Below are 22,926 nucleotides of genomic sequence, written 5' to 3'. Positions count from 1 at the left end.
CTGTCCACCAGTAAAAGAGCCAACAGTGGGCACGTGAGCATCAGACCTGGACCATGGTGCAATAAAAGATGGCCTGGTCTGATGAATTAAATTTTCTTTCGCATCATGTGGATGGCCGGGTACGTTTGCGTCACTTACCTAGAGAACACATGGCACCAGGATGCACTATGGGCAGAAGGCAAGACCACGCCTTGACGGGTCAGGGCTGTTTTGGCAGCTAAAGGGAGACCAACACAATATTAGGTGGTGATAATGTTATGCCTGATCAGTGTGTATATATAATATAACACCTGTTCAATTTCTCATTAATGCAATTATCTAATCAACCAATCACATGGCAGTTGCTTTAATGCATTTAGGGGTGTGGTCCTGGTCAAAACAATCTCCTGAACTCCAAACTGAATTTTAGAATGGGAAAGAAAGGTGATTTAATTAATTTTGAGTGTGGCATGGTTGTTGGTGCCAGTAATTCATAATCTGCTCAGTTTCTGGGATTTTCACGCACAACCATTTCTAGGGTTTACAAAGAATTGTTTCAAAAGGGAAAAACATCCAGTATGCGGCAGTCCTGTGGGTGCCTTGTTGATGCTAGAGGTCAGAGGAGAATGGGCCGACTGATTCAAGCTGATAGAAGAGTAACTTTGACTGAAATAACCACTCGATACAACCAAGGTATGCAGCAAAGCATTTGTGAAGCCACAACACGCACAACTTTGAGGCGGATGGGCTACAACAGCAGAAGACCCCACCGGGTACCACTCATCTCCACTACAAATAGGAAAAATAGGCTACAGTTTGCACAAGCTCCCAAAATTGGACAGTTAAAGACTGGAAAAATGTTGCCTGGTCTGAGTCTCGATTTCTGTTGAGACATTCAGATGGTAGAGTCAGAACTTGGCGTAAACAGAATGAGAACATGAATCCATCATGCCTTGTTACCACTGTGCAGGCTTGTGGTGGTGTAATGGTGTGGGGGATATTTTCTTGGCACACTTTAGGCCCCTAAGTGCCACTTGGCCATCGTTTAAATGCCACGGCCTACCTGAGCGTTGTTTCTGACCATGTCTATCCCTTTATGACCACCATGTGCCCATCCTCTGATGGCTACTTCCAGCAGGATAATGCACCATGTCACAAAGCTAGCATCAATTTAAATTGGTTTATTGAACATGGCAATGAGTTCACTGTACTAAAATGGCCCCCACAGTCACCAGATCTCAACCCAGTACAGCATCTTTGGGATGTGGTGGAACAGGAGCTTCGTCCCTGGATGTGCATCCCACAAAACTCCATCAACTGCAAGATGCTATCCTATCAATATGGGCCAATTTGTGTGTGTATATGTATGTACATGTGTATGTATACAGAAGCCTCTAAATACTTACAGGCTGCGTTTATTGGAGGTTATGAAGGAGCTTATTATCTGCACAAAATTGTAACTGTTGGGGGTTGAATAATTGTGTACATAAATGGTTAGTCATTATGACTTTTTTAATTTCTCATCAACTGCACATTTTTCAGAATCACTTACATGTGTATTACCAGTGCATTTGTTGAATTGGTTTCATAACATTGTGCTTTTGGCAGCAAAATGTCTTTTGCAGGTCAAGTGGGTTGAATCACTTTGATTGCAACTACATGATTTATTAAGAAAATTAGGTTTTATTTTATTTTTAAATAATCTTAAATTACATCATTTAAACATTTGCAATTGTCCAGGAACTATTACAAGCCAAATCAAAAGTCAGTCCTTTGGAAGTGGAATCCCTACCGCTGATTGACTTTGTCCCTGCATTCCCTCTCGGGCTCTGTCCACTTGTTCCCGTGTGCAGTAGTCCTCCAGGAAGACAGAAGCCAGGTTCCTGAGCCGCGGGTTCTGAGTGAGGGAGAAGCGCAGCATGCACTGCACCACGGCACTGTCTGTGGTCTCAGCGCGAGAGGCAGCTGTGGTGAGGTTCATTAATGTACTGATGGCAGAGAGAACCGTCTCATCTCTGTTACTCGACAGGCATGATATCACTAATGGGACTCCACCGCTTTGCAGGATTTGATCACGGGACTCGCGCTCCATGCTGAGGTTACATAAGCCACCTGAATGATATCAAACATTGTTTTTTTCATGCAAACAGATCATAACAGCAATAGACAACCTTACAGTTATACCAACCAATTCCGAACTCCACAAAGTTGTCGTTCTCTTCTGTCAGCATGTCCAGGAAGAGCTCAGTCACCTGGAGCATTCGAAGAGCTTCCATGTTTGATGGATCATAGGCAAAGTTGGCCAGGTTTGCCAGCACTTGCTCTTTAGACTCTGCAAGACAAATGATGCATTTTTCAGACAACCTACCACTTTAATTAGAAAGATGTCTGTAAACAACTACTGTATGTACCGATTATAGTTTGTCAAATAAAGGAATAGATTGTACAAACTGAGTCAAGCACTGACGTACCCTCATTGTCAGTGTCCTGAAACTCGGTGACCAGCCCCTGCAGGAACTCAAACCTGTCAGACACTGAGAATCGATTCTTCCCTGCCATCACAGAAGGATCGTGGGAAACATTGGTTCAACACCTGCAGAAAGACAGATAGAGAGGTTTTATTACCATGTGTAACTGGATAGATGGATGGATGGATGGGTAAAAATGGCAGTTTTATATTACTGTGTAAAAATACAGCCGTTTGCTACTTCAGTATTTGTAGATGTTTTTTTCACGTTTAATACACATTTAATATGCATTCAATATTTACAATGTAGACCCTTTGTTTATAACCTCAGCAATTTGCTCTGGCATGCCAGGATATTAGCTTCTGGGCCAAATCCTGACTGATGGAGATCAATTCTTGCCTTGTTATTGCTTGAAGTTGAACACAATTTTTGGGCTTCCGCTTGTCCACTTGCCTTTTGAGGACTTACCACAGGATCTTTATGAGATTAAGATCCATGGAGTTGCTTGACCACGAATCAAAAATTTCAATGTAATGATCTCTGAGCCACTTCATTATAATTCTTGCCTTGCGACAGGGTGCTCCATCATGCTCAAAAATTCACGGATCATTCCCAAACTGCACCTGGATCATTGGGAGAAGTTGCACTTACTTACAGGACGTTTCAATACCATTCTTTATTCCAAGCAATGTTTTTGGGCAGAATTGTAAGAGCCTGCTCCGTTAGATGAAAAGCCACCCCACACATGAGTCTCGAGATGCTTCACTGTTGGTACAATACGGGACACATGGTAGGGTTCCAACTTTTCTTCTCCAGACAATCTATTTTCCATATGTCCAAAACAGTCGGAAGGGGTCTTCATCAGAGAAAATTTTGCACCAATCTTCTGCTCTCCAATCCTCGTACTCTCTGTAGAATTTCAGTCTGTCAAAGGGGCTTCTTTGCTGCTCTTCTTGACATCCTGAATAATTCTTTATTGCAGTCAAATCTCTCTCCTATTTTTTGCAGCAAATTTCTTTCTTTTTTTTAAATGCTAAGCGATGAAGGCTGCATGTCTTTCTTTGGAAGTAAGCAAGCATTGCTAAAGAACACACACAATTGGAAATTATTCTTCAGTCCTTTTAAAGCGATCAGTCCATTCTTAATCATCAGAATTATTGTAATTTCTCCTGACTACTAACGTACCTGTTCACACTTTTCCGTGTGCTGAGGATAGGATTCATTAAATTATTTTAGCTGGTCATTTTGTGCTGGGGCAAAAAGAATACAGTGACATTTGGGGTTTTGTGATAAAATAAAACATTTAGGCCAATAAAGCTGCTATTGATATGATTTAAAATGCATCTGATCCCTCTGCACAATAAAGTGAATAGCTACACAACAACTGAAGTAGCAAACTTTGCAAAAAACAACATTTATATCACTGACAGACAGATAGGGACAGTTTTATAACACTATGTGTGAAGCTATATTGCAAGAAGTTTAATTTATGCACTAACTGTACATCTACACATTTCATATTTTCATACTAAGCTTAAAAAGACAATACAAACAGACAAGATATGAGACAGATGCAGACGTGACTTAACGTTACTCGTGCAGAATAATACTGATTAAAGTCACTTGTGCTTCTGCTAAAAACTTCTATAATTCGAATTTCACGTCTTTCGGATTGTAAATACAAATCAATTTAATCCATTAAGTCTATTTAATCAATGAATGTCTGGAGTTTCCCATCACTAAAGCTACTTACACGACTGGTCCGTCAGTAAATACTTCCCCGCATTAACCGTCATCTGTAGTTCCTTTGATCTAAAGTTAATTCCTCATGAAAGTGTTTCCTAGTAAAATATTCTAACATAAAATTATACTAGGTAAATTATTCAGATCATTCCCTCTACTTCGTAAGACAATATATAAACTAAATGAAGCGATCTATTTGATAACGCTCGAGCCGGAAGTAATGCATAGGGTTAATATGTGCAAGTATATTTGTCCGTGTACAAGTCAGAACCAGAACTACCCTTTCACAGAGACTTTTGCTGTTTTGTCTACTTACACGAAGACAATCCATTTCCAGCATGAAACAATCCAAACTATCCACTGGGAAACGCCTAACAAAACCGATTCTTTTTGGGACACTGCTCGTAGGTTTGGCCACCGCATTTCTGAATAGGTGAGTGAGATAGATAACACACCCCCTTGACATTGACACCCTGCATGCGTGTATAGTAAATACGAAATAATACATATCGTTTGTATAATATGAACTAATACAGATAGTGTGTGAGACACACAGTATGGAAGTTTTAAAATTAGTATAGACAAAGCACGTTTGGATACATTATAGGACCCAAAAATCCAAAGATTAAAATAACTTTGCTGTGATGTCTGATGCTGATCATCATCATTCTGCCTTGTTCATGAAGGCATTTGTTCATGGAGGACGTGGCAGATCTCAGGGAGCAGGAGCGATCCCGTAATGAGACCAAACTGCTGGAGGTGCTAGAAAGGAGGCAGAAACAAATAGATGAAGTTACAGAGAAGAGGAGTGCAGGGGGCAGGTGAGATGATGACTGACCTCCCTGAACAGAGACCTGCAGAAAACCAGCACTAATGAAGAAAAAGTGGGACATTTGCCAATACGATTTTGTGAAGTGTTATAAAACTTATTTGACTGCTCTGTTATTGCTAAAATGGGACAGCAGCTGCATGGAAAGTCTGTGGGTGAGGGTGATACAGAAAGCAAGTACAATTTAGCCAACACAATACATAGCCTATTATCTGTTTTGTTGGTGATAATTCAAATTGGTTGCCTGATCATATTTAACAGTTGGATTTGCAAGAGTATTTTACATTACACAGCACAAATGGTGGAAATCAGTAATTAATGGGCCAAGATTTTCCTCATTCCTGCCACTGACAAAAATCTGCTTGGATTGTATACATTTCTGTAAAAAAAAACTAATATTTTATGTACTATTCAGATTAAAGATTGACTTCACCAGTTAAAAAAAGCTGAGATAAATCAGGAAAAAAATTGCAGTATGCATCAGTGTTGTTATTGTTAAGTAAACCTTTTACAATAATTTTCATTAATTGAAATAAAATTAAGCTAAAATAAAATATATTAGATGCTAATTTTTAACTTTAAAGCTATAGTGGTGCAGGCATGACGTCACTTTGTAGGCTAACCGGGAGTTGGCATTTCACCAGTTCCCTCAACAAAAAACCCAAGGATTTTTCCATAAACTTTTGGATTAGTGCAAAAAACAAATGGTTACAATACTTACACATTTTGTCCATCAAGATCATTTTCACAGATGAACACCACTTTTATGAATTTTAAAACATAAATCGGTCGCCAGAAGTAAAAAGCTTAAGGTAGGCTATAAACGAACTACACCACCACTGCTCAATTTCAACATCACAACCACAAGGTAGTGGGGTAATACTGGTGTATCTGATGTCGTAGAATAAAACATAAAAGTGCTTGAGCTTGTGTTCACCGCAAACATTGTTTCAGACATTTAGCCAAAATCAGTTTAAAAAAAAATCAATTGACTTAGGCGGGATAATGAAACCAGAAGTGCTTAAATGTTAACTTTTCTGCTTTTTGGCCTACAAAGTGATGTCATACCCCCCACCCTGCCTTCGGAGTGTTTTCCAAAGCCACGCTTCCTCCAAAACACAGCCAAAGCAGTCAGCAAAGTGTCACAAGACTGTGTTAAATTACCTCACAAAGCACTTAACATTAGAACTGAATGCAAATGCAATGTTTGGATGAATATTTTTTGGTCCTGTGACTTCCACAGAAGATATAAACATTTTTAAATATTTAGACCACTTCTATTATTGATTGCCGTCATGATGTGAAGAGAGCTTCAACCAGAATACGTTTCTGGTTAAATAATTACCTACCTTTAAACAAAGATTAGAAGCAATGTCTTGGCAACCAACTGAGATAAAATAAGTTGAAATTAAAGTACTAAAATTTAAGTAAGTCAGAAATGTAAAACAAATTTAATAAGCTAATATAAAAATAGCTAATTCAAAATATTAATAAATAGGATATAAATAATACTAAATATAACACCTTATACATAAAATAACATACAAGCCTTATTTTGAGGTTCTTCTGTTATATTTTACAGTGGTAACACTAGTTATTTTAATGTTTGTTACAATAAAACAGACAAATGAGAACACTACCATTTATTTGAGCACGCAAAAGTAACAAAAAGTGCTTTTTAACACTGCACTATTTAAACCAAAATTAATAAGATTTGTCCTTCACAACAAGGAAAAAAAAGTATGGATATTCCAACAAATACTATGAGGCTGGGAAACCAACCTGAGACTAGAGCAAATGTGTCATACAGTATTACTAAAGCAGTCAATTGTCAATATGACCGAAACAATGTTCAAAAATGCAAACCTGCTGGAGCCAAAACTAATCTTTCATGTCCAACTCCAAAGACGTTTCACACTTACACCAGGCCACGTTTCAGGGACAAAAATATGGGAAGTTCACCCATCTGAGGCACACATTAGCACTTAATACAAATTCTACCCAAAAAACCAAACAAAACAAAAACAAGATTGAAAAATTGGGGATATAAGTGCACATGTAAGTCTAGATAGTCAGAGCTCCACACTTTAGCTTCCTTTTTCCTTCAATATACAGTATATCATTTATATATCAGGTCTACCTTCTTATACACAAACAGTGCATGTGCTGCACAACATATATTAATAGTATAAATTCCCTTTTGTTTTTAGATTTCACATACGTTGCCTTCCAACACTACAGCAATAAATACATTTTTGGACTGTGGTAAAAGACATCACATTTGCAAAGAATACAGAAAACTATGTACATACTGTATATGTTTAGATCTAAATTAACAGTAACCATAAATATATTAGAAGGGTATGTACACATCTTTAGGAAATATTAACAAGCATTTCAGCAGTAAAATGTAGGATATTGCAACATAAAGACTAGTGTGAGGTGCTGCTACAGTTGGGCATTATTACTAACCTTGTTGTAACCCACTGTAATCTCGACTCAGATTCAGTAGTGTATTAAAAGGAATAGTTATATTGCTGTATAGTGCTTCTTTCAGTGGATGTAATGGAGTTTGTCTCCGGAGTAAGTGTTTTAAGTGTCACACGCTGAGCACTAGGCCGGACGGAGAGTTGGAGCTTGGCGGGGCCGAGATGTTCGTCACGGTGCCGGGGTCCAAACCGTTCATTGTCCTGCTGTGCTCACAGAAACATGAGACTGAGGTTAGACGCTTCAAATGAGGCATGTGAGCCCTGTACAATGCAAGCCATCAGACCATTCATTCTACTGTTAGAATTGCTAGTATTTCTTTTAAGGCCACTCCACACCAATTGGATAAACTAGACAGGGTTTGGCATAAAATGTGGAAGGTTTCCCAAAACCAAAAGGACTGTTAATATGCGCAGTAAAGCTCACATGCCAGTGAATTGGTGTAGATAAGCAAGCTCTGAAACTGCAGATTTTCTCAAGCAGAGGCCTAAACCAGCCCGACCACTCAATACAGCCCCAAGAGACACCAGAAACAAACACTCTACTGTCCATCAGTACAAAGGTAATTTGATGACCGTCATCAACTGCACATCGCTGTGTCTGTTCTTGTAGCCTTGAAACACATAAACGTAATATTTGTACTGCACTGTCACAAAATCAAATCACTAAAGTATACTGGAGACTGCAAAGGCCCACTCTGCTGTCCTGTTATCCTGACCTAAACACTCATCTAAATATCTGATAAGTCTTACGCAGCAGAATTACAAGTCCTGGACGTCCTCTCTGTACCTTATCCCAGGACACACTGATTCAGCACTGCAGTGAGCTGCGTAACACTGCGGTAGAGGTGTGGATCCTCTAGACCTCCTGATCCAAAAGATTCTTGAGATGAATATTTCTTTTTCTATTATTATTATTCAATTTCTTCTCAAATTGATTAAATTACAATAAAGCTTATTCAAAGAGTTAGTTCACCCAAAAATGACTCACCCTCATGTTGATCCGAACCCGCAAGACCTTCGTTCAGCTTTGGAGCACAAATTAAGATATTTTTGATGAAATTCGAGAGCTTTCTGACCTCCCATAGACTGCAACCTTAATATTATGGTTCAACCTTAATATTATGAAGTGACAAAAATACTTTTTGTGCAAAACAACAACAAAAATAACAACTTTATTCAACAATTTCTTCTCTTCGTGTCAGTCTCTTACGCTGTTCACGTGAGCACCACGATGCATGCATGATGCCTACTCAGGAGCCGGCGTTCTGATGTAGAACTCGGAAGGGATACACTGTTTACAAAGTGAACAGTGCCAGAGACTGACATGGAAGAGAAGAAATAGTTGAATAAAGTTATTTTTTTGTGCACTTCATATTCTCTTCACTTTATAAAAAAAGCTTGAACTACTGGAGCCACGTAGCCTGACGTGGTCATACTCAATTCTAGTCAGAATATGAGTCTGAACCTGCTCCATTGGGCTGTGATTATGGGGCGTGTTTCAACCGAACCAGGAAAGAAGTCAACTGGATAGACCTACAACCAACAGAGCTCAAATGCACTGTGTTGCCAAGTCCGCGTTTTTTTTCTACGCAGGTTGTTTTCTATGTCCGCGGGTTGAAGCAAAGCCCTATTATGTGATATATAGACCCATGAATGTGAATTTTAGCAGGCAACCGTGCCAAAATAACACACATTTTACCCCCCAAACGCCATTTTTTCCCGGAGAACCCCCCCCAGAAGCTATTGTTTAGGGCTAGTAGCTGGCGGGTTTTGTTGTAAAAACTTGGCAACCCTGTCTGCACGTGTGCAGGAATAAACAATCTTTGCCAGTGTTGTAAAAAAATCAAAGAATTTAATGATACACAGAGTTCTTACCCAACATGATCATCATTTCTGAGAGAAATTGTGAAGGTGAATGCAAATACAAACAAGCTCTCTGTTTAAGATTTGAACAATATAATCCAAGCCCCTTTGATGACGTGCATGATTACGTTACTGTTGATCATCTATCCGTCATTGTCTAAAGCCCGCCCTGATGATTTCATTGGTCCGAACAGTTTCTGTCCAGGGATAATTACTCCTCTGGAGCAAGGCCAGACCGAACTGCTCAACCTAACAATGTTGTTGGCGGGGCTAAGTTCGGCTGGCATCCAGGCTAGGAGCCACGTGGACTATTTTAATAATGTCTTTGCTACCTTTCAGAGCCTTGTAAGAGGTGATTACATTTTAGTCTTTGGAGGTCAGAAAACCCTTGGATTTCATCAAAAATATCTTCATTTGTGTTCCGAAGATGAACGAGATGAATGTCAATTAATGACTGAATTTTCATTTTTGGGTAAACCAACCCTTTAAACATGCTTAAAGTCAACATGAAATTAAAATTGATACCCTTTATTTTTGTTATACGAGTTCCTGTTCTTATTATGCATGATTCATGTCAAAAAATGTTTGTCTTCATAATCTTTTAGAAAAACATATGTCCTTTTTGGCTGTTGTCACATTTTTCAACCCATCAATCTATCCCAAAAACAAATCATCACGGTTTCCACAAAAATATAATTTTGAATGAAAAATCAGGTTGCCATCACAGGAATAAATAGCATTTAATAATATATTAAAATAGAAAACAGCTACATTTTGAACTGAATATCTCACATTATTACTGTAATAATACACACAGCCTTAAAAATGTAATATTACTGACTCCAAACTTGTAAATAGCAGTTGAAATAATGCCATTTTTTTTATCATACCCTACACATAAAATTACATACAGTACTACATTTCTTTAATTGAATATTTAATTGAATACATCCCACTATGGAAGTAAAGTGAGCTGTCGTTTCATGTTGACTTTAACAAGAAGAATGAACATGATCTTACTAATGACTAGAACAGTCTAATCCTGCAATTTAGTTCATACCGACAGACAGATGAGGAGAGAAACTCATAGTTTAGCACTCAGGGTGAACTCCATAAATTTCAGGATTTTTCAAAGGGCCTTTTTTGTATGAAGGACTAAATTACTCAAAATGAAATAAATAAATAATGAATTCAATTAAACAACAATTAAATGTACCAGTTTATTCTGAAATAATTAATTAAACAATTTATTAATTTAATAATTAATTAAATTAAATATTAATTAAATAAATGTATCTACTTTTTTTGTAAAATTGCATGAAACTGTTTAATGTATTTCACAATTACCTCTTCCACACACACTATTATATGTTTTCATTATTTAATATGCTTTTTCAAAAATACGTTTTTCATAATAATATGCTGCATTTACGAATGATGCCTATTTGACGAATCATGCATTTCCAAAGCACTATTTTTCCAAAGATTTTTTTTCATAATAATAGAGGACATTTCACAAATGCCAATCAACAGGCAGGTGCTTGGCACTGATTGGATAATCCTTTCAGATTGATTACTTTTTTTTGTCTTGGTCTGGCAAGTGGAAATTGGGGAATTGATTGGAAATGAATATGGCGGTAGCAATTGATCAAGATAAAAACACACTGCCTTAAACATAGCCACAGTTCTTAGTTTTCAGGTTTTTAGAAAATTCAATAGAGTCAAAATACATTTTCAGTCAAAAAATAAGAAATGAGAAGCACCCTTGGTGTTCTGTGATGCCACACCACACAAAGATCAATCTGTCATGTCTGTCGACTCTTCAACTTCAAACCAATCAGTGCCAAGCACCGCCCACTGCCTGTTGATTGGCATTTGTGAAATGTCCTCTATTATCATGAAAAAAATCTTTGGGAAAATGTTGCTTTTTGAAAATGCATGATTCATCAAATAGGCATCATTCATAAACGCAGCATATTATTATGAAAAGCGTCTTTTTGAAAAAGCATATTAAATAATGGAAAAAATGATTTTTAAACATAGCAATAGTGTGTGTGGAAGAGGTAATTGTGAAATATATTAAACAAAATAAATAGATACTTTATATATATATATATATATTTAAATTAATTAAGTATTTCAGAATAAACTGGTATATTTAATTGTTGTTTTATTGAATTAATTATTTACTTAATTATTTCATTTTGAGTAATTTGGTCCTCTATATTTTTGTTTTTGAATCTTCAGCTAAGAGTCAAAACACTGGCCCAGTCCTCTTACATTTAGTTAAATAAACCACATTTGAGCAAACCTATGGAGTGCACCTTCGCAGACAATTAGAGCCACCACCAAGATGTTAGTGGAGATGATATGATCTTAACCTAGTGGATTATAGTACTCTATAGTCATATGCAGTGGGTTGTTAACTAGCATGCATGAATCCCCACATAAAACTGCTAGTTGGATCATTTACCCAAGAGCAACGCAGGGAAAATGACCCTCTCTCTTCTGCTGAGGAGAGAAACACACAGAGGTCTGAGAGAATTTTATCTCCTGCATCACTTAGAATTACACTTTCCTTAAATCTGCCCTTCATTTTAGTCCTTACACAAGAAAATGAACAGCTGAGTTGAGCATTGAAACCTTTTTATCCTTATTTATAGCCCTTTATGTGAAAAAAATTCAGAATGTTGTGTGAAATCAGAAGGACACAATGTTATTATGTGTAACGTAGCTCAAATAAGGTGACTGCTAATCAACATCTAATAGTTTATTTTTAGTTTCTTTCTGAATTGTGGGAAAGCAAACTTGCCAACTCACGCTTTGTCGAAGTAGGATGTGTGGAGCGAGTGCGAGTAATTTGAAATGTCGCCATTAATCAGATTGCCGTTGACATTTGTGACATAGTTCTTCCTGGCTGCCTGGTCCTTGGCAAAATTTCGACATGCTGTGAGCTTGGACTCTAAAGCCTAAGAAACAGAACAAACACTTGGATTAAACATCAAATTTGTTATGATCCACAAACAAAACTGTGAACAATAATTTCAATCAAAAGTTCAGTCTACAGCTTTTACTCACCCCAACTTTGCGCAGTAGATCGCCAACAATATTGAGCGCTGATATTCTAGCAGATGGAGTGAGGGCTGCATTAGTGGAGCTGTTGGCCAGAACTGCAAAAGACAAGAACCATGCAAGTCCAAGTGCAAAGAAATGTGGCACTGCATACATCTCAGAGAGAAATCTATCTGTCTACCTGTCTGGCTGGTGAAAGCATTGTCCAGGTTGTTGCTGAGAGGTGTAGCTGGCAGAGAGAGGGAGGCCTGGACCGCGGAGTCGGTTTTGTCATTGTCTGGAGTCGGAGAGCTGGGGGCTGACATTCTCGTCACCTCCGGGCGACTCTCTCGCACCGCAAGCTCTTGCCGCAAGTCTACAAATGGACACGTACCCGCGGGTTAAGATAACTTTCCCTTGCAGATTATACATCTGATGAGTATGCAACATGACATCATTCCACAAGCAAGCAAGAAAAGCCTTTTACTGGCAGAACAGAATGGGTATACACTTGAGAAGCCTGGAATGAGGAACTAGCTATAATTACGCATGACAACATTTCTGAGAGGAGAGTCAGTAAATACCCCTGGCTTCATCTTTTAGTCTCTGCACAGACACCAGGAGAGACTCTTTCTCATCCAGTTCACTCTCCAGAAAGGCGTTTCTCTCAATGGCCTGGTTCAGCCTCTGCTCAAAGTCCTCCAGAGATGTAATCGTGGCTCTGTGGTAACAGAATAAAACTGTACATTGTTTTTATAAACTTTCATCAGAATTGATTTAGTGTCACTTTCCTTGAAACTATGTAACAATGGCTGTGTGGGTGGTGGAAAATGTTACTAACCAATACTATCAAATTATCCAATAAAATCCTACAAAAACAACAACAAATATATACCGTACAGCCTACATACACTCAAATGAATACTACATACACTACCATTCAAAAAATATATAATTATAAAAATATATAATTTTATTCAGCAATGATGCATTAAATTTTATTTTTAATAAATGCTGTTCTTAATTTTCTAATCATCATTGAATCTAAATAATAATGTATTGTAATATAACAATAATGCTATTATAATAATAATAAGAAATTTATCTTGAGCACCAAATCAGCATATTACAATGATTTCAGAAGGGTCATGTGACACTTAAGACTGAAGTAATGATGCTGAAAATTCAATCTTTCCATCACTGGAATACCCTTTTAAACATATTTAAATATAAACAGTTTTTGCTGTATTTTTGATCAAGTAAATATAGCCTTGTTGAGCGTAGGAGACACTGATTTTGATTGGTAGTTTAACTTTCGTTTGACATAATGGAATTTTTAAATGCAACATTAATGCCATTTTATGCTATCTTTAAGGAAGTATTTTTTCTGTGATATAGTTTACATTCCGGGTCTAGTGAAATGTGTGAGAAGATGATGCCCTCTGACCTCTTAGCTCTCTCCAGGTCGTCATTGGCCTGCTCTAGCTCTCTGACGTATTTGTGCAGCTGCTCCTTGATGCCTCGAGTCTGGCTTAGGTCGTCCTCCAGTACAGAGATCTGTTTATAGCTCTGAGAATACTGATACTCCAGCTTCTCCTACAGGAATCAGAAAGCAAAGACAGTCTGTTGACCTGCCTTTGCTTTAATGTTCTTTACACACACTCAGCCTGTGTTTAACTCGCACACACTCACCTTGAGAGAGTCGAGCTCATGCTGCAGTCTCTCATTGTCCGCATGCAGGTCTCTGATGCGATGCTCCGCCTGGCCCAGTTGTGTCTCCAGCTCTGTCTCCAGCTCTCTGCTCCCCTCTTGGAACTCCAGCAACTCCTCCTGTGCCTCCTTATAACTAAGCACACACATCAGGATACTGTTTAGCACCTTTAGCTAATGACATGCAAAAAACACACAAACTTATTAAGCCATTTCTTAAACAGACCTTGGCTTAAACTATACTTGCAAACACCAAAACATGTATTTCACTTTGAGCTGAGGTACAATTTTTTTCTTTTAAGGCCTGTTCACACGAAGGAAGATAACTATAATGATAATGATGATAACTATATAGTTCTAGAAATCACTCTAAATATTAAAGAATAGCACAGTCCACATCACAACTATAACCATAACGGCAAAGAAAGTGGATAGTGGTGGTGTCAATTTCAAAATGACTGTTTACAGTTGAGGAACGATACAAACATTAAAGCAAGACTGATTCTGATTGGCTGTCATAGAGCTCAAGTATTTAAAGTGACAGACAACATAACTACAGCGGACGCCTCGAATAAACAGAACAACATTGTGCATGTGGACAATAACAGTTATCGTTATAGTTCTAGGTGTGAACAGGCCTTTATTCAACAGGGATGCATGAAATTGATCAAAAGGGACAGTAAACCATTTAAAATGTCACAAAAGACTTCAATGTCACATAAATGCAGTTCTTTTGAACTTTGAATTCAAAGAATCCTGCGGGGAAGCAGTCAAGAAAAAAAAATGAAATGGGAGGAAATGTTTTTTTTTCTTCATTTTCTCGCAAATGTTTTTCACAACAAAAAAACGTTAAGTTTTAAACTTTTACAAGGGAACGCAAAATAATTTAAATATATGTTTCCATCATCATGTCCCTTTATGGGCACTGTAGTTTTCTAAATGTTTCTTGAGACCTGGGGTCCGTTCTTCGTACCTCGCTTAATTCATCTGAGATGATTTGACAGATCTTAATCGTGACAACTGATCTCTGTGTTCTAGTGTACTCGAAACCATGGTCAAGATAGGTACGTAGTACATCATATAATTAAAAAATACACCAGGTGAAAAACTTGACACATTTCTGGACCTTAATAAGGAAGCAGCCAAACAACCAAAATTACATAAGCTATAAAAGAAAAATGAAATGTGCAACAAACCAAAAATAAATAAATAAATCACATGATTCCCAATAATTTTTGTACAAATTATAGTATTTGTACAGGCTTTACATTTTTATTTCAATATTTTAATTAGCTATTCATTTAATTTTACCTTTGAAGCAGATCTGTTACGTGACAGTATTATAATAAACGCATATCTACTACAAAAGTTCCTTTAAAGTTATCTGCATGTCGTGTGCTGCATTAAGCCACTCCCATAATGTCTATAGTGGTTCAACATGTGTAAGTCTCCAATAAAATTATTTGGTAATTATTCCCTTATGAAAAAATCTCTCAACGCGTAAAATTGTTATATTTATAGCCTTTATATTTATAATTTACATTGCTCACACAACGCATGTGGCAACACATTTAAACATATGTTATAGTCAATGTTAAAAATCATGCATTAGACAAAAAAAACTTGTCTTTTTTTTTTTTTGATACAAGAAATCCAGCAGGCCACCTCCAAGAAAGGAGGAAGGACAAGGAGAAGAATGTCTTCTTATTTAGCTAAATGCCAGGTATGATGTTGTTTTGAAACAGATTATGACTTTGAAACAGAGTAGAATTATAAATTATATTCAAATTATATGTGTCTGTGGTGAAATTACTAGATTTTCGTGTCAATAGATGTTTATATTCATGCGGACATTTAATTCAGCGCATCCAACACAGCAACAAATAGACTCGGTGCGGAAACGATCACCACACTGCTCTATACGCACCCCTCCTGGAACGGATCGCCGGACCGTGTCCACATGTAGTGTGAAAGCTGTAATCCATGGGTTTAACGTTACAGATTAACATGGGTACGGAAAAAAATACACACCGCATACGCACTGCAAACGGAACATGTGTGAAATGGGCATCACTTGCAGCAGTGCTCCGGTCTGCAATTAACGGTCTGAAAGGTGCCACTGTTCACACCAATGAGACGGTGCGGTGCATCAACTTGATAGTACAACAACTCTGTACTTCTGTCCAACTTAAGACTTTTCGGCTATTTTTGGTAGCTGGATATATATCATTTGTTGTATCTAAATGAGGTCATGGTTATTGATAAATCAAATTGTTATTGTTGTTCTTTATCATTTAGGGGGGCTTAAGAACATTTTGAGGTAGCTTCACCCCCTAAAATAGGCCTAACAACGTCCCTGAACGTGATCTAGGCTGACTCAGATCGGCTGTAAATAAACAGTTTTGTTTACAGAGGAACCAGCGACCAGAGGAGAGCTCTACCCTGGTCCTCTCTATGTAATCACCAGCCAGCATTACAGTGGAAGGATCTAAAAATGGCATTGGAGCATTATTTCCATACCCAGTCATGCTCCGGCCACATGAGCTAGGAGACAGGACAGGACAGACTGTTCATCCAGGGAAAAGGAGACCAGCACAGGAGAGAATCCGCAACATACAACATCTGTTACTCATTTTTGCACAGTCTCTGAAGTGCTGATTAGGGTGTTTTACTAGCGAGTCACAACTGGGTAGTTGGAGTAATCGCATGTCTGTAAGACCCAGAGGAGCCTGCACTTCAAATGTGTGTCTTAAATCATGATGAACAAGAGCCACCCTGCAGACACCATTATGTGCTTTTCTAAAACAGCTCCAAGGCAAATGAAACGACCCCTTTTTTGATAGCAAAGTTGATACCTAGTTGTATGTCATCGGTTTTAACAACATGCTGAAAAAACCTAGAACACCTTAGCAACTTCTTATAAAATGGGCACCTTTTGGTGGTCTGTGCCATGATATCTAGTTACATTTGAAGTGGCTATATGTAGAATTTTGAAACCCTTATTAGCGACACCGGTGGCTATTGAAGGGATAGTTCACCTAAAACTGAATATTCTGACATCATTTACTCACCCTCAAGTTGTTCCAAACCTGTATACATTTCTACTAGGGTAGTCAATCTGCTTGGTTACAGTAAATGGTGACAGAATTTTCATTTTTGGGTGAACTATCCCTTTAAGTGGTTGCTAGTGTGTTGTGGGTGATTGCTAACCAGCCAAAATCAAAAAAGCCCACATCTCAAATCTCTGACTTGTTTCGGGTCCAAGTAGATCTATGAAATTTTCCATTCCCATCCACCAGGTGAAAAATCATCCCATTGCTTAGAAAATTAATAATACACCTCTCTTTGACAAGCTGCACAAACATATATTGTGGATATGCTTAACAGAGTCACACAATCAACAAAGGAACAATATAGATTGAATCAATTATTCAGATTAAATAGAGGGTTTTCTTTGAGCTTTAACAACACCAAAAAAAACGCATACGTAACCTATACAGTGAATAGACTGTTAATCGCAAACTTGGGTGTACCAAGTTTTTGTGTGTGTAAATGCCTTCGGATGCCCCCTTTCTTGCCAATGTCATTACTAGGGATGTCAATTTTCACAAATTCCCATGATCGATCGTCGTTTAAATTAACGATCAATTAATCGATTAATCGTTAACCATAATACTGCAATATGCGTCTACAGCAGTGGCTTATAGCCGACAGCATGACAGTAGGACTTTGTGTAATGCTGCTCAAAACGCCATGTTCTTCACCAAATGAATGAGAAGGATTTTTTTTATCTAAACAAAGGGCTATGGGATTGTAAAATTAGTCGATGTTATTTATAATTTAATTAAATTACTTATTTGATAACCAAATATAACATGTAATAGGCTACAACACGAACGCCGCCTCAGATCTGTTATTCAGAATTTGTGGACGCACTTGCAAGAACAACGTGCTGAAACGTCACCTAAACCCAATTAATTCAAAACGATTTATTAAAATATTGTTTTCATTAATGTTATGTAATGTGACAGTCCCAATCATAGTTCTTATTAGTCGTGCGTTGCTGTTTGAACTGCGCATACTGAAGCTGATCGCGCTGAATCAACACTAAGTTACACTGAAGCTCTTTGCTAGCATGTTATTTAACTCAACAAAAAGCTTCCTATATGAGATTAATCAGATTTATATAAAGTTAACAAAATATTACAAATTATATATCTTCACAAAATGATGCGAATGCACAAGTGAACTTGAATTGAGTTGCTGATATTCATCTTCAGAATGGGAGACGCGCTCTTCCTGGAACAACGCTATGAACACGGCACCTAAACCCAATGACTTTACAACCATTTATTAAAACAGTGTTCTCATTTCTGGTATATAATATGACCGTCCCAATCATCGTTATTATGCATTGCTCTGTATGCGCTAAAGCAGAAGCACTGAATGAAAACCGGTAGCCATCACTGACTGAAGACATTTCAACTAGTGCGTTTTACTAAAAGAAACGCATCCTATATGATTGATCACATATATAACGTTACAAAATACATTTAATATTACAAATTACTTCAGCACAATCTGATGCGAAGGCACAAGTGCACTTGAACAAGTTATATGCGCGAGTCAGAATGCGTGACTCATGTTGTGCACGTGCTCTTCCTGGATCAACGCAATGAAACACACGGCAAATAAACCCAAATAATTAACAATCACAATGTTTTATTACAATAGTGTTCTCATTAATGTTGTGTAATATGACAGTCCCAATCATAGTCATTATTAGCTGTGCATTGCTGTTGGAGCTGAAGCTGATTACCGCCACGCTTTTGCTCACCTCTAACGTTAATTATTAACCAAATGCGTCCCTTTGAGATAAATCAGCTATAGATAGGCCTGCACAAAATAACACAATATTACAACTTACATTTGCACAAAACAAAAGGCTGCGAATGCACATGCAAACTTGCAGTCATGATGAAGGTGTGTAACTCCAGCTGTAAAATGGTCCCAAACAGAACTCGGGGCACGCTCGCATTATTTTTCCTCCCGTTTCGCGGTTGAGCCGCACGCACGCGCATTACCCTGGTTAATCGATGATCGATAAGTCTTATCGATCAAATGTCTTATCGACAATTAATCGATCATCGATTAATCGTTGACATCCCTAGTCATTACACAAAGAGAGCTTGAAACACTCCACACTGGAGTCAATAAATGCTGCTTTGGGGTGTAATTTACCAAGCAACAAGTTTGTTATGTAATCTTTTTTAGAGATTACAATTCCGCCAAGAGATTTCAATGGTAAAATTACCAGTGGGAGTCTATATCAAATCACAAAAGCTAAACCCATTGAAGGAAATTCCCACTGTGGAGGATTGCATAAGGTAAACAGACTAACGTGACTGAGAGAAATCTTCAAACATACAGCAAATTCCTCGAAATGGCCATCATAATGGAAGTGAACAGGTTGCCTTGGTTTTATTCCCAGCATTCACACACAAACAATTTTTTTTGTTTAGTTTTTTTCAAAAGAAAGTAGTGAACACTGGGGACAACATAAAGGAAAGCTCTCAGGTGTCAGACCTGAGCTCAATGCTGCTCATTGTACTGCCACTTACTTTTTCTTGTACTTCAGCGAAAGAGCCTTCCAGAAGTCAATTTCCTCGTCTTTGGAGGTGAATTTTGGTATCATATTTGCATCCATGACAGATAAACCTGTAAGATTACACAAAAAAACACCAATATTCTTTAGCACACAAAAATACAATCAAAATCAAACATTGAAATATATTGATATAACCATGAACTGCACAAGCCCAATAATATGTAAAAATATGAACGCAACATGTTATGGTTTAGCATGTCACACCAGTGTTGGCTGTGTCTACCAAACGACAGATGGATTTGTGCCAAAATACTGAGGCTACTCCCGAAAATCGCATGCTGTCTTCAGTAGGAACCTATTTTGAATAAATACTTGCGCCAGCGTTAACACAGTATGTTCTATATACTATGAATGTGTGTAGTATGAATGTTATACAACAATACTACATTTTACCATGTACATACATGTTACATCACTTCACTGGCATTCACAAGTCCACTCCCTTATGGGATCGTAAAGTGTCTATTTTATGCACATTTCAGAATCTTGCCAAAAGTAGTCTACTACATAGTAGGGAAATATATGATTTCAGACACCGCCTGAGTTTTGTGTATTCACGCCTGTGAATAGATATGAAAAGATATGGAAATTGTTTTATCATTCCTTTTAAAAGTTCAAAGTCTACATTACTGTTGTCAAAACTTTGGGGTTGGCAATATAAAAAATAAGTCTCTTACGCTCACCAAGGCTGCATTCATTTTATGTAAAAGTACAGTAAAAACAGTAATATACTGAAATATTACAATTTAAAAAAACTATTTTCTAAAATGTGATTTATTTATTTTTGGCAGCCATTATTTAAGTATTCAGCATCACATGATTTTTCAGAAATCATTGTAATTTGCTAAATTTGGTGCTCAAGACAAAATTCCTATTATTGTCAATGTTGAAAACAGTGTTGCCTTATGTTTTTGTGGAAACAGCGATACACAGCTTTTCAGGATTCTTTGCTAAATATGAACTTCAAAAGAACAGCATTTATTTAAAAATAGAAATCTACTCTCACCTTTGATCAATTTAAGTGTCACTGCAGTATAAAATATCACTGACCACAAACGTTTGAACGGTAGTGTATTTAGCTGCACGAATATTTGCATTTAGCAATGCTTTGTATCCTATTAGAATAGACCTGTGACCCATTTTAGGGTCATGACCCACCAGTCGAGAATGAGCTAGATCAGTCACTGATTTCACAATCTGAACACATCTTTCATGCATGTAAACTGGCTGGAGTGTGTACCTCAGTTCACCTCTAGACACGCTACTGTTGTCCCAAATAATCAATAGAACTGCCCAACTGCGTGCAGTCAGACCCAACCCATAGAAGCTCAATGCGCCCCGTTCACACACGACAGGACATAATCGCCCTGTGGTTATAGGTCATAGCCTGACATAGCATGGCTCTTTACTGAGAAACTATGATTTCAGAACTAAACAGAATCAGTAGAACGATTAATTACTCTTACACAGACAAAACAATATTAAGTCGTACTGTACTCTTTCACTGTATTAAAGCACGAAGAGAACTAAAACTCCCAAGCATTCCCGGCACACCCACACTTCACCACCTTTTTATTTTTATTTTTGTTTCCTTTTGTTATTCATTCTTCCTCAATCATTTCTCAATGCATGTCAACCTAAGCTGGTTTCCATTTATTAAAGTAATGTTTTACTTACAATATTTTTTTCCACACAAAAAAAGACTGTAAAAAACAAACAGTCAACACCTGATGGAACCATTAAACACTGTATTTATAGTTTTCCTAAAACGCAACAGATCCATAAAAGAAGGGAAAATTAATTGTAATGTGTTTACTACTACTACTAAAAAAATAATCATTAAAAAATCCAAATTTAAATCATGCTTAATAGTGGCAAATGGCAAATAGTGCCAAAAATAGATTCATGAATAAATACATCATCCTCTGTAGAATTAAATGTATTCACAAAATGGAGAAAGGTGGAAGGTGTTTAAAGATGATTAATTAATTATTAGCTAAAGAAAATAACGTAAGCTATTTCCTATTTAATAAAGTCTGTTCATTTTAGAAATATCAGCCAAAAATAACAAATATACACACGAAACTGTAATAGAGAGGGCAACGTTGGAAAATACACCTTGTTAAAAATTAAATGTTGATTTTAATTCCTGATGCTCTGTTCAGAAGACACTCTTATTTACACTGTCGGTCCAGCGACTAAACGTTAAATATATCTTCTCTACTTCATCAAATCTTCTGCCAACACATGTATCGTGGACCAGAAACATCACATTTTAAATATTTATCTTTCAATTCCACTGACACCACGATAACCCTTCAATTTTCACTATAGCGATACATTAGCTAGCCACGAGCTAACTGACGTTAGGCTAACAACAGCAGTGATGATGCGCTTTAAATTTTCCACGAACAGATATGACATTAACATTAAAATGATGTCGAAACGCATATTATGTGGCTATAGTAAGTGGCATGAAATGTTATCTTCTCTGCTAGCGTTAGCGAGTGAGATGCTGTAGATGAAGAGGGTGTTGTCTTATTTTTGATTTTCTACTTGTGATCATCTACGATATTTAAAGATCTGCATCATGTGTAGAGATTGAGAAGTGATTTAATAAACTCACCTGCACATTTCCAGGATCTTTAACGCTGATAGCAGAACGGACTGTGTTCCTGGCACAGTCTTCAGTGTTTCAGCATCCTCTCACTCTCTGCCCTCAATGACGTACGTCGTGTAAAGTGATACTGGCGACGCCTCTTACAATACGAAAATAACGTACATTAATTTATTTACGGCTGAAACGTTAGTTTAATAACGTAACAACGATTATTATTGTAAAACAAATATTTATTTATTTATTTATTTATTTATCTATCCTATTTATTTATTTATTTACAGATGAAGCGTTAGCTAGATAATGTAACAACATGGGTTTTAATTTGTTTTATCTGAAACTTTAAATAGAGTGAATAAAGGTGTGACACCTTCTTTTTTCATTAAATTTATATAAATTACTACATTATATAAGCTTATCATCAACTTACTTATTTTAGTAGCCTATTGCCTATATGGAACAATACGCACATAATTATAGTTTAATAAGATGAGCAATGACCCACTTTA

General features: G+C 37.2%; 2 protein-coding genes and 1 long non-coding RNA gene across 9 annotated transcripts; 1 reads left to right on the top strand and 2 right to left on the bottom strand.

Annotated features, from left to right (window-relative positions):
- Window positions 1-1,440: 1,440 nt before the first annotated feature.
- On the bottom strand, window positions 1,441-4,335 carry armc7 (armadillo repeat containing 7). 4 transcript variants are annotated; one of them, XM_067430341.1, is made up of 4 exons: window positions 4,037-4,194; window positions 2,451-2,572; window positions 2,168-2,311; window positions 1,441-2,091 (listed from the first exon to the last, which is right to left on the bottom strand). In XM_067430341.1, the coding sequence occupies exons 2-4, from the start codon at window positions 2,536-2,538 to the stop codon at window positions 1,745-1,747; spliced, it is 579 nt and encodes a 192-aa protein (XP_067286442.1). In that variant the 5' UTR covers window positions 2,539-2,572; window positions 4,037-4,194; the 3' UTR covers window positions 1,441-1,744. The 4 variants fall into 4 exon arrangements, with proteins under 4 accessions (XP_067286442.1, XP_067286443.1, XP_067286441.1 ...); XM_067430342.1 differs by lacking the exon at window positions 4,037-4,194 and adding an exon at window positions 2,916-2,934; XM_067430340.1 differs by lacking the exon at window positions 4,037-4,194 and adding an exon at window positions 4,201-4,335 and having other exon boundaries at window positions 1,442-2,091.
- A 105-nt stretch (window positions 4,336-4,440) lies between these two features.
- Window positions 4,441-5,492, top strand: LOC137056296 (uncharacterized). The gene is made up of 2 exons (XR_010900287.1): window positions 4,441-4,623; window positions 4,877-5,492. It is a non-coding gene; the product is annotated as an uncharacterized lncRNA (long non-coding RNA).
- A 1,155-nt stretch (window positions 5,493-6,647) lies between these two features.
- On the bottom strand, window positions 6,648-22,558 carry ndel1a (nudE neurodevelopment protein 1-like 1a). 4 transcript variants are annotated; one of them, XM_067430337.1, is made up of 10 exons: window positions 22,427-22,558; window positions 19,754-19,850; window positions 14,115-14,268; window positions 13,870-14,018; window positions 13,007-13,143; window positions 12,625-12,798; window positions 12,450-12,541; window positions 12,192-12,340; window positions 11,845-11,882; window positions 6,648-7,712 (listed from the first exon to the last, which is right to left on the bottom strand). In XM_067430337.1, exons 2-10 carry the CDS (start codon window positions 19,837-19,839, stop codon window positions 7,702-7,704), a joined length of 990 nt encoding a protein of 329 aa, XP_067286438.1. In that variant the 5' UTR covers window positions 19,840-19,850; window positions 22,427-22,558; the 3' UTR covers window positions 6,648-7,701. The 4 variants fall into 4 exon arrangements, with proteins under 4 accessions (XP_067286438.1, XP_067286439.1, XP_067286436.1 ...); XM_067430338.1 differs by having other exon boundaries at window positions 11,845-11,879; XM_067430335.1 differs by lacking the exon at window positions 11,845-11,882.
- Window positions 22,559-22,926: the final 368 nt, after the last annotated feature.

Source organism: Pseudorasbora parva, chromosome 21 (genome assembly GCF_024679245.1).
Source record: "Pseudorasbora parva isolate DD20220531a chromosome 21, ASM2467924v1, whole genome shotgun sequence".
Lineage (NCBI taxonomy): Eukaryota > Metazoa > Chordata > Actinopteri > Cypriniformes > Gobionidae > Pseudorasbora > Pseudorasbora parva.
Note: the sequence above shows the minus strand (reverse complement) of the source record. Positions and strands in the feature narration are given on the sequence as shown.

Excerpts from the sequence above, each read along its gene's own strand:
- armc7 (XM_067430340.1), bottom strand. The coding sequence starts at position 2,538 with ATGGCAGGGAAGAATCGATTCTCAGTGTCTGACAGGTTTGAGTTCCTG. Across the intron at positions 2,312-2,450 it reads TCAGGACACTGACAATGAGG|AGTCTAAAGAGCAAGTGCTG; the intron begins GTACGTCAGTGC and ends TTTGTCTTGCAG. Across the intron at positions 2,092-2,167 it reads CTTTGTGGAGTTCGGAATTG|GTGGCTTATGTAACCTCAGC; the intron begins GTTGGTATAACT and ends GATATCATTCAG.
- ndel1a (XM_067430335.1), bottom strand. The coding sequence starts at position 19,839 with ATGGATGCAAATATGATACCAAAATTCACCTCCAAAGACGAGGAAATT. Across the intron at positions 13,144-13,869 it reads GACCTGGAGAGAGCTAAGAG|AGCCACGATTACATCTCTGG; the intron begins GTCAGAGGGCAT and ends CTGTTACCACAG. Across the intron at positions 12,341-12,449 it reads ATCTACTGCGCAAAGTTGGG|GCTTTAGAGTCCAAGCTCAC; the intron begins GTGAGTAAAAGC and ends TCTGTTTCTTAG.